This window comes from Bos indicus x Bos taurus, chromosome 17 (assembly GCF_003369695.1).
Source record: "Bos indicus x Bos taurus breed Angus x Brahman F1 hybrid chromosome 17, Bos_hybrid_MaternalHap_v2.0, whole genome shotgun sequence".
NCBI lineage: Eukaryota > Metazoa > Chordata > Mammalia > Artiodactyla > Bovidae > Bos > Bos indicus x Bos taurus.
This window is the reverse complement of record NC_040092.1, coordinates 65656032-65670930: the sequence shown is the minus strand read 5'-3', so window position 1 is coordinate 65670930 and position 14899 is coordinate 65656032. Positions and strand designations below refer to the sequence as shown.

General features: G+C 36.7%; 1 protein-coding gene across 5 annotated transcripts in view; it reads left to right on the top strand.

Annotated features, from left to right (window-relative positions):
• LRBA (LPS responsive beige-like anchor protein) overlaps positions 1-14899 on the top strand; it is a 756962-nt gene that overhangs the window by 165272 nt on the left and 576791 nt on the right. For all 5 annotated transcript variants that reach the window (XM_027513423.1, XM_027513426.1, XM_027513425.1 and 2 more), the window contains exons 23-28: positions 6953-8008; positions 8966-9138; positions 9996-10149; positions 10563-10743; positions 13717-13844; positions 14271-14378. In XM_027513423.1, the coding sequence (XP_027369224.1) occupies positions 6953-8008; positions 8966-9138; positions 9996-10149; positions 10563-10743; positions 13717-13844; positions 14271-14378 (1800 nt within the window). The remainder of the gene's footprint in view (positions 1-6952; positions 8009-8965; positions 9139-9995; positions 10150-10562; positions 10744-13716; positions 13845-14270; positions 14379-14899) is intronic.

Here is a 14899-nt window from a genome sequence, read left to right as displayed (position 1 = left end):
CTATTGGCCCTGAAGGGGACATGGGAATCCAAGAGGAATTCTTCAAGTTGTTTATGAACTTGCAAGGAACGTCGCTGCATAGAGCACTGCAGTGGGCTGCAGGTATTATGAAAGTTTTGTTTCCCTGTTACTACGATGTTAGTAATCTTAATAAAAGCATTAACATAAAAGTGAATGATTTTTTTCAGGACTCTTTTTCATTTATTTTTTTCTATTAAGTTTTTATCCTATTATGCTGTATTTGCTGTGTGCTCAGTCACGTAATCATGTCTGACTCTTTGCAACCCCATGGCCTATAGCCCGCCAGGCTCCTCTTTCCATGGGATTCTCCAGGAAAGAGTACTGGAGCGGGTTGCCACTTCCTACTCCAGGGTATCTTCCTGACCCAGGGATTGAAAACCCATGTCTTGTGCCTCCTGCATTGTCAGGTGGATTCTTTACTACTGTGCCACCTGGGAAGTCCATTTGTATTCTATTACCAAATAAAAATATATATATATATATATATAGTAGTAGTTAGATGTGATCACATAGATCAGATATTAAGTTCTTGAAATGTCCATTAAATTCCTGTTGTATACCATTTTAAGATGATGACTAACATTCTTTGTAAAAATATATTGAACAAGTATAATCATAACAATTTGAAATTTTTCCATACTGTTTTAACATACCGAATGAGTTTTATTGTGGAAGTAATGTAGGTTCTAACTTTTTAGTCTCAAATCTGTTTTATTTATTCTTCAAAACGGTGCTGTTTAGTATAGGCACGTACTTGTTTTGAAATGGATGGCGGTTTTTTACTGTTAAGTTTCTTTTGTAGCAGTTGAACTAGGGGATAGCAGTTCCTCCTCACCTTAGGAGTGTAGCTGTTGGTCTTAACGTAGGGTGAAAATTTATCCTTACTATACAGTGTCTCAGTTTGTTAGTTGAGTTAAGCTGGCAAGTCAAACCACTAACATTTAATGCATTTTGTGTTGAAACTCAACATAAACATGCCATGAAAGGATTTTGCAAAAATACAAAAATACCCAGAATAGAGGGAAGAGGAGTGCGGTAAATAACAGTCAAGTTTAGAGTCTATGGATCAGCTGGGTAAGTTGTATTAATTTAGGTTTGGGGTAAGTAAGTCATAAGCTTAGTATGGGGAAGCCAAAAATCAACTTCATTTTCATTAAAAAAAAAAAAAGTCTCACATTTCTCAGAACTGGCTCCCTCAACTGTTTGAAGCTTAAGATTACCGCTTGTATGTGCTGTCGGACACGACTGAGCGACTTCACTTTCACTTTTCACTTTCATGCGTTGGAGAAGGAAATGGCAACCCACTCCAGTGTTCTTGCCTGGAGAATCCCAGGGACAGGGGAGCCTTGTGGGCTGCCGTCTCTGGGGTCGCACAGAGTCGGACAGGACTGAAGCGACTTAGCAGCAGCAGTGCTGCAAGCAAAAACCATTAAAAAGATTAAGTAGAACTTTGATTTTGACATCTTGATACTTTCCCCTACTCTATGCTATTGGAAAACAACCCCAACCTATTCTTCGAGACTTTTAGGGAGGGTAACACAGAGGATCACCGGTCTTGTTTTATATTAGCAAATGGGAAGGGTGATTAAGAGACTATGTGTTGAATTCAAAGGTGACACTTCCATCCCCTGCGCCCCACGTGGTTCCTAAAATACAGACACCAGACCATTACCTTGCAGGCAGGACCCCGAGTGTGTGGCTTTGGGTTGTCTGTGTCCCTTCCTGTCCTAGGCCCCGCCCAGATCATTCTGTGGTAGAGGTAAAAGTTGATTACCCGCTGTACTTTGTAAAAAGTTAAAAAGCTTTTTAACCTCTTGGCCTTTAGCCCCGCCTTGTGTTAATCATGAGGAAAGAACCAAGTTATACAAGAAAGTTAAGGAAAGCATCTCACTCAGGAGATAGAAACAAAGCAGGTAAAAGGCAGTTCAGAGAAAACAGATGATATAAAGAGAAGAAAGAAGATGGAAGAAAAGCAGCTAACATCCTCGGACAAATGAGGAGAGATTCTAAGACATGAAACCAGAACTGAATCCTATTCTGTTTGATGTTAATAATAGACAAAGAACCACCACAGCACCTATTGAAAATTAATGATAGTTGTAATAATGTTAAGCACATACATAGCTTATTTTGTATATTGTATCATTTTAAGCATTTTACATACAAAAACTCATTTAATCTTTCAATGAGTACATGCTAATAATGTGTTACTATTACTGTACTGTTAAGGAAGCAGTTAACAGTAAAACCTCTTGCCAGTGCAAAAATATCCTCTCCTTAAAATGCAGAGAAGAATTTGTTGTTGTTGTTGTTCAGTTGCTAAGTCATGTCTGACTCTTTGCGACCCCATGGACTGCAGCATGCCAGGCTTCCCTGTGGAAAAGAATGTAACGTTATTATTACTAAAAAAAAAAGCATTACATTAGAATATGATGTGTGTATATCATACGCAATCCACCAAGGAGATTACAAAGGAAAAAATAAATTTCATTCTTTTATATGGCTGGATATAATCCATTACATACATTTTCTTATTTTTATTAAAAAAAATAAATTCTTATGTATTTTTGACAAACTGGAGGTTACATCTTGGAGGCAAGCACATAGGCTTAAATTCTTATAGAGACAGGGCACCATCATGCTTGATGTGTTTGAAAGGAATGGCTCCAATGCCCTCAGGAAAGACATCCTAGGGTTACAAAACTAGCAAGAGGCTTATTATCTTTTAAAAAGGTTTAAATACATCTCCACGTACCAGAGAAAATATTTCCAACTTCAAGTTTTCTATAGGAAAAACCACAGGGGAGAGAGGAACTTTCCTTTCCCTTTTGACACCAGAGAAATTTAAAATATGAAGTTTGTATTTACCTTTCTTAGGAAAAATATGAGCAGCAGAAAAGTGAGGTGACTAATGCAGAGTCACATAAGAGTGAAAACGTGTGGAAAAGTGGAAAACGTGTTCAGTGGGTAGATGAGGCACTTTCCAGATAATAGAACCAAAAGACAAAGCAGATGGAAAATCGAGAAGTGGTAAGAAGAGTAGGAGACCAATCAGTGCATTGTCAAAAAACAGAAATCCCGGGGAGTGAGAACAGGGGAGAGAGAGGGGACGGGGGTATAAACTAAGTTATTCAAGAAAAATTCTCAGAACCAAAGGATATTCATTAGTAGGTTGGAAGGGCCCAGTGGGTATTTAGCACCATGGGTCAAAATAGATCCGTACCAAGAATTGTTGTGGGAATTGCAAAGCACTAGGAACAAAGAGAAGACTTTGTAAAATTTCACGAAAAAGAACAAAGTAAGTAAAAATAAGTCATATGAAGGTTCACAAATCAGAAATACCTCTCAGACTTCCCAACAATAAACACAGAAAGAAGAAGACAATCAAGACATAACTTCCATATTCTGAAGGTAGATTTTTTCCACCCTGTGATTTTATCTGACCTTCAAGTGTGAAGGTAGAGGAAGTTTACCCTTTGGTCTTAAAAATTTCAAGCGGACAGTGGAGGATATACTGCACCCAAAGGGGAGACTAGAACAAAGAAGATACGGGATATAAGAAACGGGAGAGAGATGAAGGGATCTCCAGGATTCCAGCAAAGGGAGGTCGCAGGATGGCGGCATTGTAGTAGCCTTGTGATAGTCCATCTCAACTGGAATAGTTTGACTTAAGATACAGTTATAGGGGGAGCTGTTATTACTGAAATGCCAGGTGCCTTTGTAAGATCTTTTTAAAGCCTGAGGACAAATTTCCCACAGGAGATGGGTGCGTGTCCTTATGACTGCTTGTCTTGACAGTGTGGTGAATAGTTGCTGTTCTCTCTAGTCCTGCTCCCTGCATCACCTGAAGATTCTCACTTCACCCCTCAAACATGGGATCTGTTGTGCTCTGCTCTGAGAGTAGAATTGTAAGCTGAGAACTGGCAAATATAAGAGTTTTTGTTGGACCTTATTTATGCTAAATACCCACTACCTGGCCCCCACTGGCCCTCAGAGATCTTTTATCCTTTGTATTTCCCGGTGTTTCCTAACGACCTTGCCTATAGACATAAATGGTCTTCTGTATCCTCTTAGAGAAGCCGGAACCTGCTGGGTACACAGGTCCTGTGTGGTTTTCTTTTCCGGGAGCCTTTAGTTAACTCTGGGAATGTTGGTCTTTCTTTTAGTTGGCTAGGTTTATGCTCTACTTAGTATCTCAAACTAAACATTCTAGGTATGTTTACTATATAGGTAGTAAACTATTAAAGTAGGAAACAATGAATAGAAATACAAGGATGGTGATTTCCTCTTGTTGGGAGTTGGTGAGGTTCAGAGTACAATTGAGGATGGGCGCATAGTAGAATTGCAAGGTATGTTCTGTTCCTTGCCATGGGTATAAAAATTGCGTGGGGCTAAAAAATTGCTCTTTAACCGTACATGTAGATTGTATATATTCATACTTATTGATACATTTTATAATAAAAATTTTAAAAATCCTCAATTTGAGTAAAGTCAAACCCATGATTATTCAAAACTGAACTCATTCTATAATACTGTTGTGTTACACATGATTATGTATTAATATGTCATGACAGATATTATAGCATGTATGGCAGAATACAATTCAAAGTCTGGTACACAGTTTATGGTTCTCTGCAACCGTAAAGCACTGGCTCCATCTCTCACCTCATCGTCTGCAGTCCTCTGGTGGTTTCTTGTTCCTGAAACATACCAAACTTACTTTGGCTCCAAGGCCTTTGCATTTGTTTTTCCTTCAGCCTGAAACTTTTTCGATATTCGTGTAACTTTCTTTGTCACTTTCTCTGTTCAAACATCTCCAGAGACCTTGCCCAGTTTCCCTAGTAAAGCATACCTCCCACCTAGATTTTCTTCTTCAGTTATTCTGCACCCCCCAGCTTTTTTCTTAAAATTGTCTTACTATTACTTGACATTATCTTATATGTTTGTGTGTTTATTTTTCACCTATTCCAGTAAACATAGGCACCATGAACATTGTATTGTTCACCACACAGTGTCTGGCGTGCTGTAGATAATTCAGTAAATTTTTCTCGGATGAATAAATGAGGAATTCATCAATTAAAGAACTTAGTTCAAAGATGATATCAGCCTTCTGGGCATTGAAGAAATTGATATTTTTTAATGTTATTATGCCATTTTACTCTTTAGTGTTGAATATAAGCATTTCATTTTGAAATACTCAAAAAAGTTCCCCACATATTCAAAATTGGAAAATATTTATTTCCTAAACATTTTATTTTTAGGTATACCACATTATGGGGAGACCTAGGTTTGATCCCTCAGTTGGGAAGATTCCCTGAAGGAGGGCATGGTAACCCACTCCAGTATTCCTTCCTGGAGAATCCCATGGACAGAGGAACCTGATGGGCTACAGTCTGTGGGGGTCGCAAAGAGTCGGATATGACTGACAACTAACACTTTCACTATACTCCATTATGGCAAGACTGTACTGTACTTGTCATACATAAAGGCCAGTTAACAGCTGTAGAAGGAACTGTGTACATTGTGCATTATTTATAGTTTTGTTTGTATTATATCTGCCTGCATACATACTTGCATTCACAGGCCTTCAGAAAGGCCTGTGAATCTTTGGGCATGAAAAATCATCTTTTCTTCTTTTTTATCTACCATCATCCTCCCGTACTAGGGCTCAATAAAGGTTTGTTGACTACAAGGTTCAATTTACTATGCTTATTATAATAATATAGGTTACATAAACACTTCTAGCATTGATAAACTCTAATTATGCCTAAACCTTCTGCATGTATTATATTTACTTTTTTGGGTGATGTTCACATTGAAACGTGCTAGTGACAGTCACATAATGGTGGCTGTGAAAGTGAAGTCGCTTAGTCATGTCCGACTCTTTGCGACGGCATGGACTGTAGCCTACCAGACTTCTCCGTCCATGGGATTTTCCAGGCAAGAGTACTGGAGTGGGTTGCTGTTTCCTTCTCCAGGGGATCTTCCCGACCCAGGGATCGAACCCAGGTCTCCTGCATTGTGGGCAGAAGCTTTACCCTCTGAGCAACCAGGGAAGATTCCAGTGGTGGCTATAGTGTAATAACATGTGATGAAATAACATCATAAACCTTTGACATTAAAATCACAGCGCTCTCTTTTATACTTAAACCTTGAAATTCTTCCATTTAGTTGGGCAAAATGCTAATAAGCATGATATGGGTATGTTCACAGGGTTGAGTATATAGTAATCGCTTATGTACAGCTCTACAAGTGGATGGATGAATTGCATGGGTGAATTAACTGGAACTTTCAGACCATTTGTGATCAGTTCAGCTTCGAAAATTATGTTTGACCTTTGGGGAATGGTTGGATCTTTTTATTTCATTGCTAAAAATTTATATTCTTTACCTTAGTATGAAGTTGTTTTCATAGCTAAATAAATGCAGAGAGAGCTATAATATATAATATATATAATATTTAAGTATATAATTTGCATCATATATGAAGTGAACATAACTGATGTTTTTGATCTCTGCTGAGAATAAATCATGGGAAAATGTGTTTTCATTGCTTCTTAAACAATATATTACATAGTGCACAGAGCACTTTGTAATGGTTCATACTTAGATCCTGGTACAAGTTATACAGGTTAGTAGAATAATGTACTGTTTTCCTATACATATGTCTTAAAAATATAATCTAAATAACTGTGTTCTTGTTATTGATTGATGCCATGCTACCTGTTAGCATTGATTAGCTGTAATTTTTTTGATGATTTAGATTTTTGTGGTTGTTACCTTTTATTTATCATTTGATATTATAGGAAAATTATCTCTTGCATCATATAAACCATGTGTTGGAAAAATTGAACATTTAAATTTTATGTTTTGTTTGCTCTGTTCATTTATTTTTTGTGTGTATTTTGACTCCTTGTATATTTTTCCTCTAGGTCACTTTTGAAATACACAAAGAAAACCTTGCCAGTATATTAAGGGAACACCAGGGAAAAGTTGATGAAGAAACAGGGCATTGTTCTTCAAGTCCAGTTCAAGCAGTCTCTGGCATTAGCAGGGAGGTTAATGTTTCTGTAGGATCCCAACAATCAGATACAAAGGATTCTCCTGTGTCTTCTGATATCACTAGAAATAGTGATGAAAAGTCAAGTATTGGACAGACAAGTTCAGTAGAAACTGCATCCAACACTGAACTGCAAATTCCTGCTACATCTGATGAAGAAAGGACAACTGGGCCAGAAAATGAGGAGTTACTGGATGAAGTCCCTTTAGAAGAAACACTGATAAATGAAACAGTTAATGCAGATAATTTAGACGGGTCTTCTGACATAACAGAAGCTGCAACCATTTCCTCTGATTCTTTCACAACCGGCAAAGATACAGTGACTGTCAATGAGGTAACTGCTTCCATCAGTTCTCCTTCAGAAGAAGATGCTTCAGAGGTGCCAGAATTATTAGAAAAGTCTATAGTAGAGGAAGATGATGATGATTATGTAGAACTGAAGGTAGAATGTAGTCCTATTGAGGAAGCCAGTCTCCCCACAGAGCCCCAAGACAATAGTTTGTCTCCAGGTGCTTCTGAAGCCAGTGAGAGAGGGGATGTGTTTAGTAATGACCATAAATTAATATTTCAAGAGGAAGAGGCTGTAAGTAAGAAACAGACTGACAGTGAAACTCAAGATCCTGAAGATTCTGGAATCTTGCCTATGACAGCACCAGGGACTTCAGTTACCCCAGCAGATGTGACTGCTTCCCAAGCAGCTGTACATCCGGACATTGCTCATACGCTGGAGGAACGGGAGAAGACTAACTCCACTGGAGAAACCAAACTAAATAGTGATTCTCATGGGAATATCTTTGAGTCTCCTACTACTTCTGAGCATAAGATTGCTAAGTTGGATGTTTCCAGTGTTGCCACAGATACTGAGAGACTGGAATTGAAAGCCAATACAAACATGGAAGTGTCCCAGCCTCCTCAACCTGCGCTTGAGGTGATTATATTTATTATTTCCTTGAACTGTATTTGCATTGAGTTGAAATAGAACAAGTGTATATACTTACATTTTATTTTGTTTTAAAGTTGGTTGATAAGCTGTTTGCGATTACATAAATGTGGTGAGTATGAAGATTTTATTTCTTATCTTTAGCAGGGTTTGATTTTTAGTGTAAGTTTGTTAAATGGCAGCTTTTATTGTTAGTTTCACTACAGTATCATTAAAAGTTACTACTTTCAGGTTTCACTGTTAGCCTATTTTTAGCTTTTATAAAGCAAACATTGGAAATACTTTCCTTTTACCCTTTATTTGATGACCCCAGTCGTAGTTACGACATTAGTTTTTCTGCTACCTTCCTGCAGAACCACCTGCTTTGTATAATTTTATGTACAAAATATGCAGTATAAAATTGTTCCATGAGGTCTGTTTGTGAGCGGCAGGAGCCTTTGTGAGATTTAGAGGCATAGCTTTCTTCTTGACCAGTATCTCAGAGGGATCCATGAACCACTGAGGTTCCATGTTGTCATTTCCCACTTGATTCAACTCTTACTGCTCTTCTTCTTCCTTTTTTATTGGTTTGGTCTTCATTCTTTTGTCTTTATTTTTGTTTTTTCTTAATTCTAGCTAATTTATAATCTAGATGCAGCCTTTCTTTTATGTCAATACTGAAAATCCAAAACTTCTTGATTCATGTATAAAATGCTGTATTAACTGGTGATAACACTAACATGGTTCCAGGCCAGTTACTGCTGAATTGTGCTGGTTTAGCATTTTTTGTAACTTTGCTTTAAATGTATCATTGTTATTATTCATTAATAATTTTTCTCTGATTTGGTTTCTTAGTGTCTTGAAATGTGAGTATTTGTTAGATGAATTGCATAGACTGTATTAGATGTTAATGCCTTCTTTTGCAGTTGAACTTACTTTATTACTCTTTTTAACTTTCTCTATTAGATGTCAAGGCAACAGGAGCAGCCTGGGCAAGGAACAGCCGACACAGTTAACGGACAGAGGAGGGATTCCAGGTCTATGTTCCGTATTCCTGAGTTCAGATGGTCTCAAATGCATCAACGTTTGCTCACTGACCTATTATTTTCAATAGAAACAGACATACAGATGTGGAGAAGGTTTGTCCATTTATTTATTATAGAAGATGTATATAAATTTTAGTCTTTGTTTTCAAAGAAATTTATTTAGTTAACATTCTGTAGTTAACTGTAGTCATTTGGTTCAAAAGTAGGATATAAATTATTTCTATGGTAGGGTTTTATTGAATTAATGTTTATTCTCTTACAAAAGTGAGGTATTGTATTAGAGTACAAAAACTTGAAAATCAGAGATTTTTCTTTCAAAATATTTGCTGATGATTTTCTGTGACATATTTTATATCATATAATTTGCCTGAATGTAGGTCTACCAAATGCATTTATTTCTAGAAGAAGTAAAAAAATAGGATTTAGATAAAATATCTAATTTTCCAATGTGTTTTTACTATAAAAAGTCTGTGTATTTTAGATTATCCTCCATTGTGTGACTTATGATTTTTAAAAGTGCCTAATTTGTTTATTGTTAGTTGTATTCTACTCTTACTCTGTTTAAAAACATTCCATGGCATTATCTAAGAAAATGTTACTAGAAAATTCATTTTTAATAGCACATGTAGCCCCATTTACCTCTTAGTTTTTGTTGCTTCAAATTTTGCTCCTAATTTAGGGTAATTTAGTTCAACTTTTATATTAAGTGTGAGATCAATAGTATTTATTGTTCAGAACTGAAAAACAGCACAGATAGTAACCATTGATATGGAATGGTCTACATATTCTGAGGAAGTATACACCCCCCAAAATGCCTGCTGCATCATTATATTTCCTCAGCTTTCGAGATGAGGCAAAAAAAGCACCCTCTTATCCTCCCTTCCCTCAAGTAGGCAAATGTGATTTCCTTTCTTTAGCATTATGAGTAAACATCATTTATCTTTGGACAGCCATTCAACAAAGACAGTTATGGACTTCGTGAATAGCAGTGATAATGTCATCTTTGTACACAACACAATTCATCTCATCTCTCAAGTGATGGACAATATGGTCATGGCTTGTGGGGGTATACTGCCATTGCTTTCAGCTGCTACATCGGCTACAGTAAGGACTTTACTATGTAGAATTGGTGTGAAAACATGATTTGTATGTTCATATTGATTAAAACTTAAATTTGGTGGTTACTGTACATCATAGGTTCTGTAATTCAAAAACAGCAGAATCTGTTATAATTACTTGAAAGGACCTCAGACTCTGTCCCAGGAATGATGGCACTAAAGAATGTTTAATTATCAGGGATGAATTAGTAGTGAGGAATATGACCGACAGTGTTTCACCTGTATGTGTGCTTTTTTTTTTTTTTTTTTTTTTAGAGGAAATGATAAGGAAATTCCTCTGTTGAACTAGATTTATAAAAGCCAAACTTTTTATAAAATTTAGAAATTTGGGAAATGTATCTCATAAAATTGGATTTTTATCAGAATATATATATAAATGTCAAAATTTATTCCTTACAGCATGAGCTGGAGAATATTGAACCTACTCAAGGGCTTTCAATAGAAGCCTCAGTGACATTTTTGCAGAGATTAATTAGCCTTGTGGATGTACTTATATTTGCAAGTTCTCTTGGCTTCACTGAAATTGAAGCTGAAAAAAATATGTCATCTGGAGGAATTTTGCGTCAGAGTCTCCGACTAGGTGAGCTGTTAAACCCCATTACTTAGGAATTTACTTAAATTTTCATTAATACAGACATATTAAGTTGAATATTTTCTTTCCCCTGTTGGTGGGAAAATATGTGCTAGGCAATTTGTCTTATGATACTTTTTACTTTCCAAAGAGTAAAGGACTGTGTATGCATTGGCTATAGTAGTACTTATAAGGGTGGATCGAGGAGGAGGATATGTTTTGAAAATTCTACAAAGTTGATTCTGGTCAGCATTACTCCCTGCAACCCCCAGTCGCCTTTTGCTTTGAAGTAGTGCTTCTCAAATTTTGATGTGATTTGTACACATGGATCACCAGACGATATTGTTAAAATGCTGATTAGCTTATATAGGTCTGAGATGAGGCCTAAAATTGTCCTTCTAGTAATTCTCAGGTAGTGTTGATGCTGCTTCTCTTAGAAACACACTTCGGTAGCAAGGTTCTAAACTAGCATCGTTCAAGTGTAGCCATTAATCCAAATAAGTTGTGATAAAATAAGTTGTGGTAAAATCTGCTCTTCTCCTGGAGGCAGTTCTTCCTTGAGTTTTTAAGTGATATCTGAAATTCCTTAGGTGAAGAAAAATTATTTTTCTCTATGCAGAATGTTTCCTGTATCTAGTTGTAAATACTGAGACTTTGTTGATGATTTATTTGCTTATTAAATGGAGAGAAGTAGGTGGAGACGGAGAAGGCAATGGCATCCCACTCTAGTACTCTTGCCTGGAAAATCCCATGGATGCAGGAGCCTGGTAGGCTGCAGTCTGTGGGGTCTCTAAGAGTCAGACACGACTGAGCGACTTCACTTTCACTTTTCACTTTCCTGCATTGGAGAAGGAAATGGCAACCCACTCCAGTGTTCTTGCCTGGAGAATCCCAGGGTCGGGGGAGCCTGGTGGGCTGCCGTCTATGGGGTCGCACAGAGTTGGACACGACTGAAGAGACTTAGCAGCAGCAGCAGCAGCAGCAGGTGGAGAAAAGGGGACTAAGAAATGAAAGCAAAATCTTTAGGAACCATGGCCATGTGAAGACAGATTAGAAATAAGGTACCTATGAAAATATAATATCAAAAGTGGAAAGTCTAATTAGTTAATAAAATATTTTCCCATATTTAGCAACAACATCTACACTTAGATATTCAGACGTACTTAGATTTTTTTTGTACAATGATTATTTTCACTCAAAATACCATTCAAAGTACTTTTAAACTCAGGATACTCTAAAGAACTTGGTATACTATTTTTAGGGAGTTGTTTTAAAATCTTAGTTAAGAGTCAGATGGTAAGCATGACAAAACAAAAGCTATCATTTACTATTGTTATGTGTCATTTCTGATTTTCACATTGAGTCAGCAGTCGTTTTCTCCCATTCATTCATTTGTATTTTCTTTTATTCATGAGGAAATTTGAGATAAAAGAAGTTAGTTAACTTAATGAAAATTCAGAAGCTCTAAATTGGCAGAGTAGGAATTTGAATATAGTTTTACTAGTATTGCTGTTCTTTCTGTTATAGGATACACCATTAAACTTTATATCAATAATATAATTACAATATTTAGAACCCATTACTTTGTATATGCCATTTTTTAAGCCTCTCCACTTCCTGAAAAGAGTACACTTATAGAATCTAAAGTAGAAGCCTACACTAGCAATGCTTCTCTATACTCAAGAAGTATTAAATTCAGAAACTAGGAGAATACTCTGTCTTCCTCTGTTTTCATAACTATAGAAGAAAATAAAGAAATAATTCAGTGTACTCCAGCACCACATGTTCTCCTTGTTCAGGACCACTTAATAGAACCTGGTGAGCTTGGTCACAGCAGTCCAGATGTTTTGATCCCTGGTCGCCTCACCCCTGTGTTTGTGAAGTTGGAAGTGAGGAGGTCAGATGGCAACAGTAAGAGTAAACTGTGCCGCTGAGACTGACTGACACTAGGCACTCAAATGTGGTTTTTAGCTTTGTAACGCAGAACCAAACTTGATGCTGTACAACCTCTGACAAAAGTAGTTGGAACGTTTTTTGCTGGGCCTGACCCCAGACTGCACAGAGGTGTATTCCATGTTCTCTCTCCCTCCCTCTTCACTGTGTTCCTTCTCTTTTTCCAATTCTGTGGCTCTCTTTGGGCACCTTTCTGAATATTCTCCTTTTTCAATTCCGTGTGTAGTAGCTGTATGAGAGTCAGCTGGTACTTGAAGTTATCACTTACGTTTGCTATTTTGTTCCTAATTTGCTCTCCCATTCTTGTGGAGACAAATACTTTTAGGGCTACCAATTTGGCTGGGATTGGAGATGATTACATGCTATGAATCAATTCATAGACAATTGTGTATTACCTAATTCTTTAAAATTCACAGTTAATATCTGAATAACTTGAGTTAACTGCCTGATAAGTGAGAAGTTTAGAGAGGTAATTTTGGATTGTATATTAATCACAATCTCCTTTTTGTCCCCTACCTTTTGAACTGTTTTAATGAAAGCCAGTAAAAGATAGACCTTATAAATAAATATTCCCTTTAATGCTATACCCTCTATCAGTACCTGTTACTATCATGCTGTAATCCTAAAAATTTTAAGAAAAACGTGCAGGTTTCTAGTTTAACTATTGTACTTTAGTGAAGATAATAGAAGGACTAGTTGATGGCAATGTGATTTACTTTGTTTTCCTTCACTTTTGAAATTTTTTCTTCCCTATCTTTTCCTCCGTAAAAGATTATTTCAGGTAACTTATGTGAGATCTAAGAAACAGTCTAGTGTTTCTTAAGGTTCTTGAACTGATTCTCTTTTAGCAGTGGGCCCTATAGATTGGCTACCAGAGTCAGCAAACAAACAGTGGGTGATAAAGCCCAGGGATATTTTAGGAATTTGCTGAAGGTGATCTGTTTCAAATAAAATCTTATGCAACTTATTTAGGTGGGTTTTGTCAGTCCCATAATCTTAAATACAGTTTTTTCTTAAAATAAATTGCAGTGTGTGCAGTGGCAGTAAGGAATTGCTTAGAGTGTCAGCAGCAGTCACAGCTGAGAAGTAAAGGCGAAACAGGAAAAAGCCAGAAAATGGCACACAGCCTGATTCCCACTGGGAAATCTGCTGCGAAGGTAAGCCTGCGGAATAATTAATTAAATAAGAAAGCATTCTCTTATTTTACAGTTAAGATCTTAAATTTATTTGTTCATTTCAACATAAAGTTAAATAAATCTGACAGAAGTCCTAAAATAGTTATTTTAGTCTGTGGACATAACCTTCAAATATTTGTGTTTGAGTATACAGTAAAGATTTGCTTATACTTCATCTTGTCTGCTTTTCCAAACGTTTACTCTCCTTGTGTGCACGATACTTTCCCTCCAGACACGTCAGTTTGCATTTCACGTGCTTGTTGGCTCCCTTCTATACCCCCCACCTCTGTCCTGGCACCCAAAAACAGAAGCGAGGAGGAGGAGGAAAACAAGCTGGGGCCCATGGAATAGTGTGTTATTTTTTAGAATGTCTGTGCAATGTATGTTTATATGTTTTGTCTTAAATAGAGTCCAGTGGACCTTGTAACTGGTGGTATATCTCCAGTGAGAGATTTTGACAGGCTCTTACAAGACATGGATATCAATCGACTTCGGGCAGTTGTCTTCAGAGACATAGTAAGTTACAGTATTTCTTTCACATATTCTCTTAGCTGATACATATTTCCTCCTAGGCCCACAGTATTGAGAGTGAACACTTTTTGTGATATAAAATCATCAAGTAGAAATAAGACTCAGATACCAGTTGTCTTGACAATGATTTTCGAATCTTAGAAGGTATTGTTTATATACATGGAGCTAATATATCAGAGTGTTGCTACTGATAACAATACATTATTAGATAGTAAGTAATGTAAGTGCTTTATGTATTATCGTTAATTCCAACAACTTCTTGAGTTGTGTACATTGTAATTCCAGTTTTATAAATGAGGAATTTGAAGCACAGAGAGTTCATGTCATTTGTTAAGCTAATGGAGCTAGAAAATGATAGGATTCAAACTCATCAGTCAAACACCAGAACCTGTGCTTTGAAAGTTTTATATGATATAAAGTTCAGACGATATATGGAAAAACCACTACAATATTGTAAAGTAATTAGCCTCCAATTAAAATGAATAAATTTATATTTAAAAATAAAT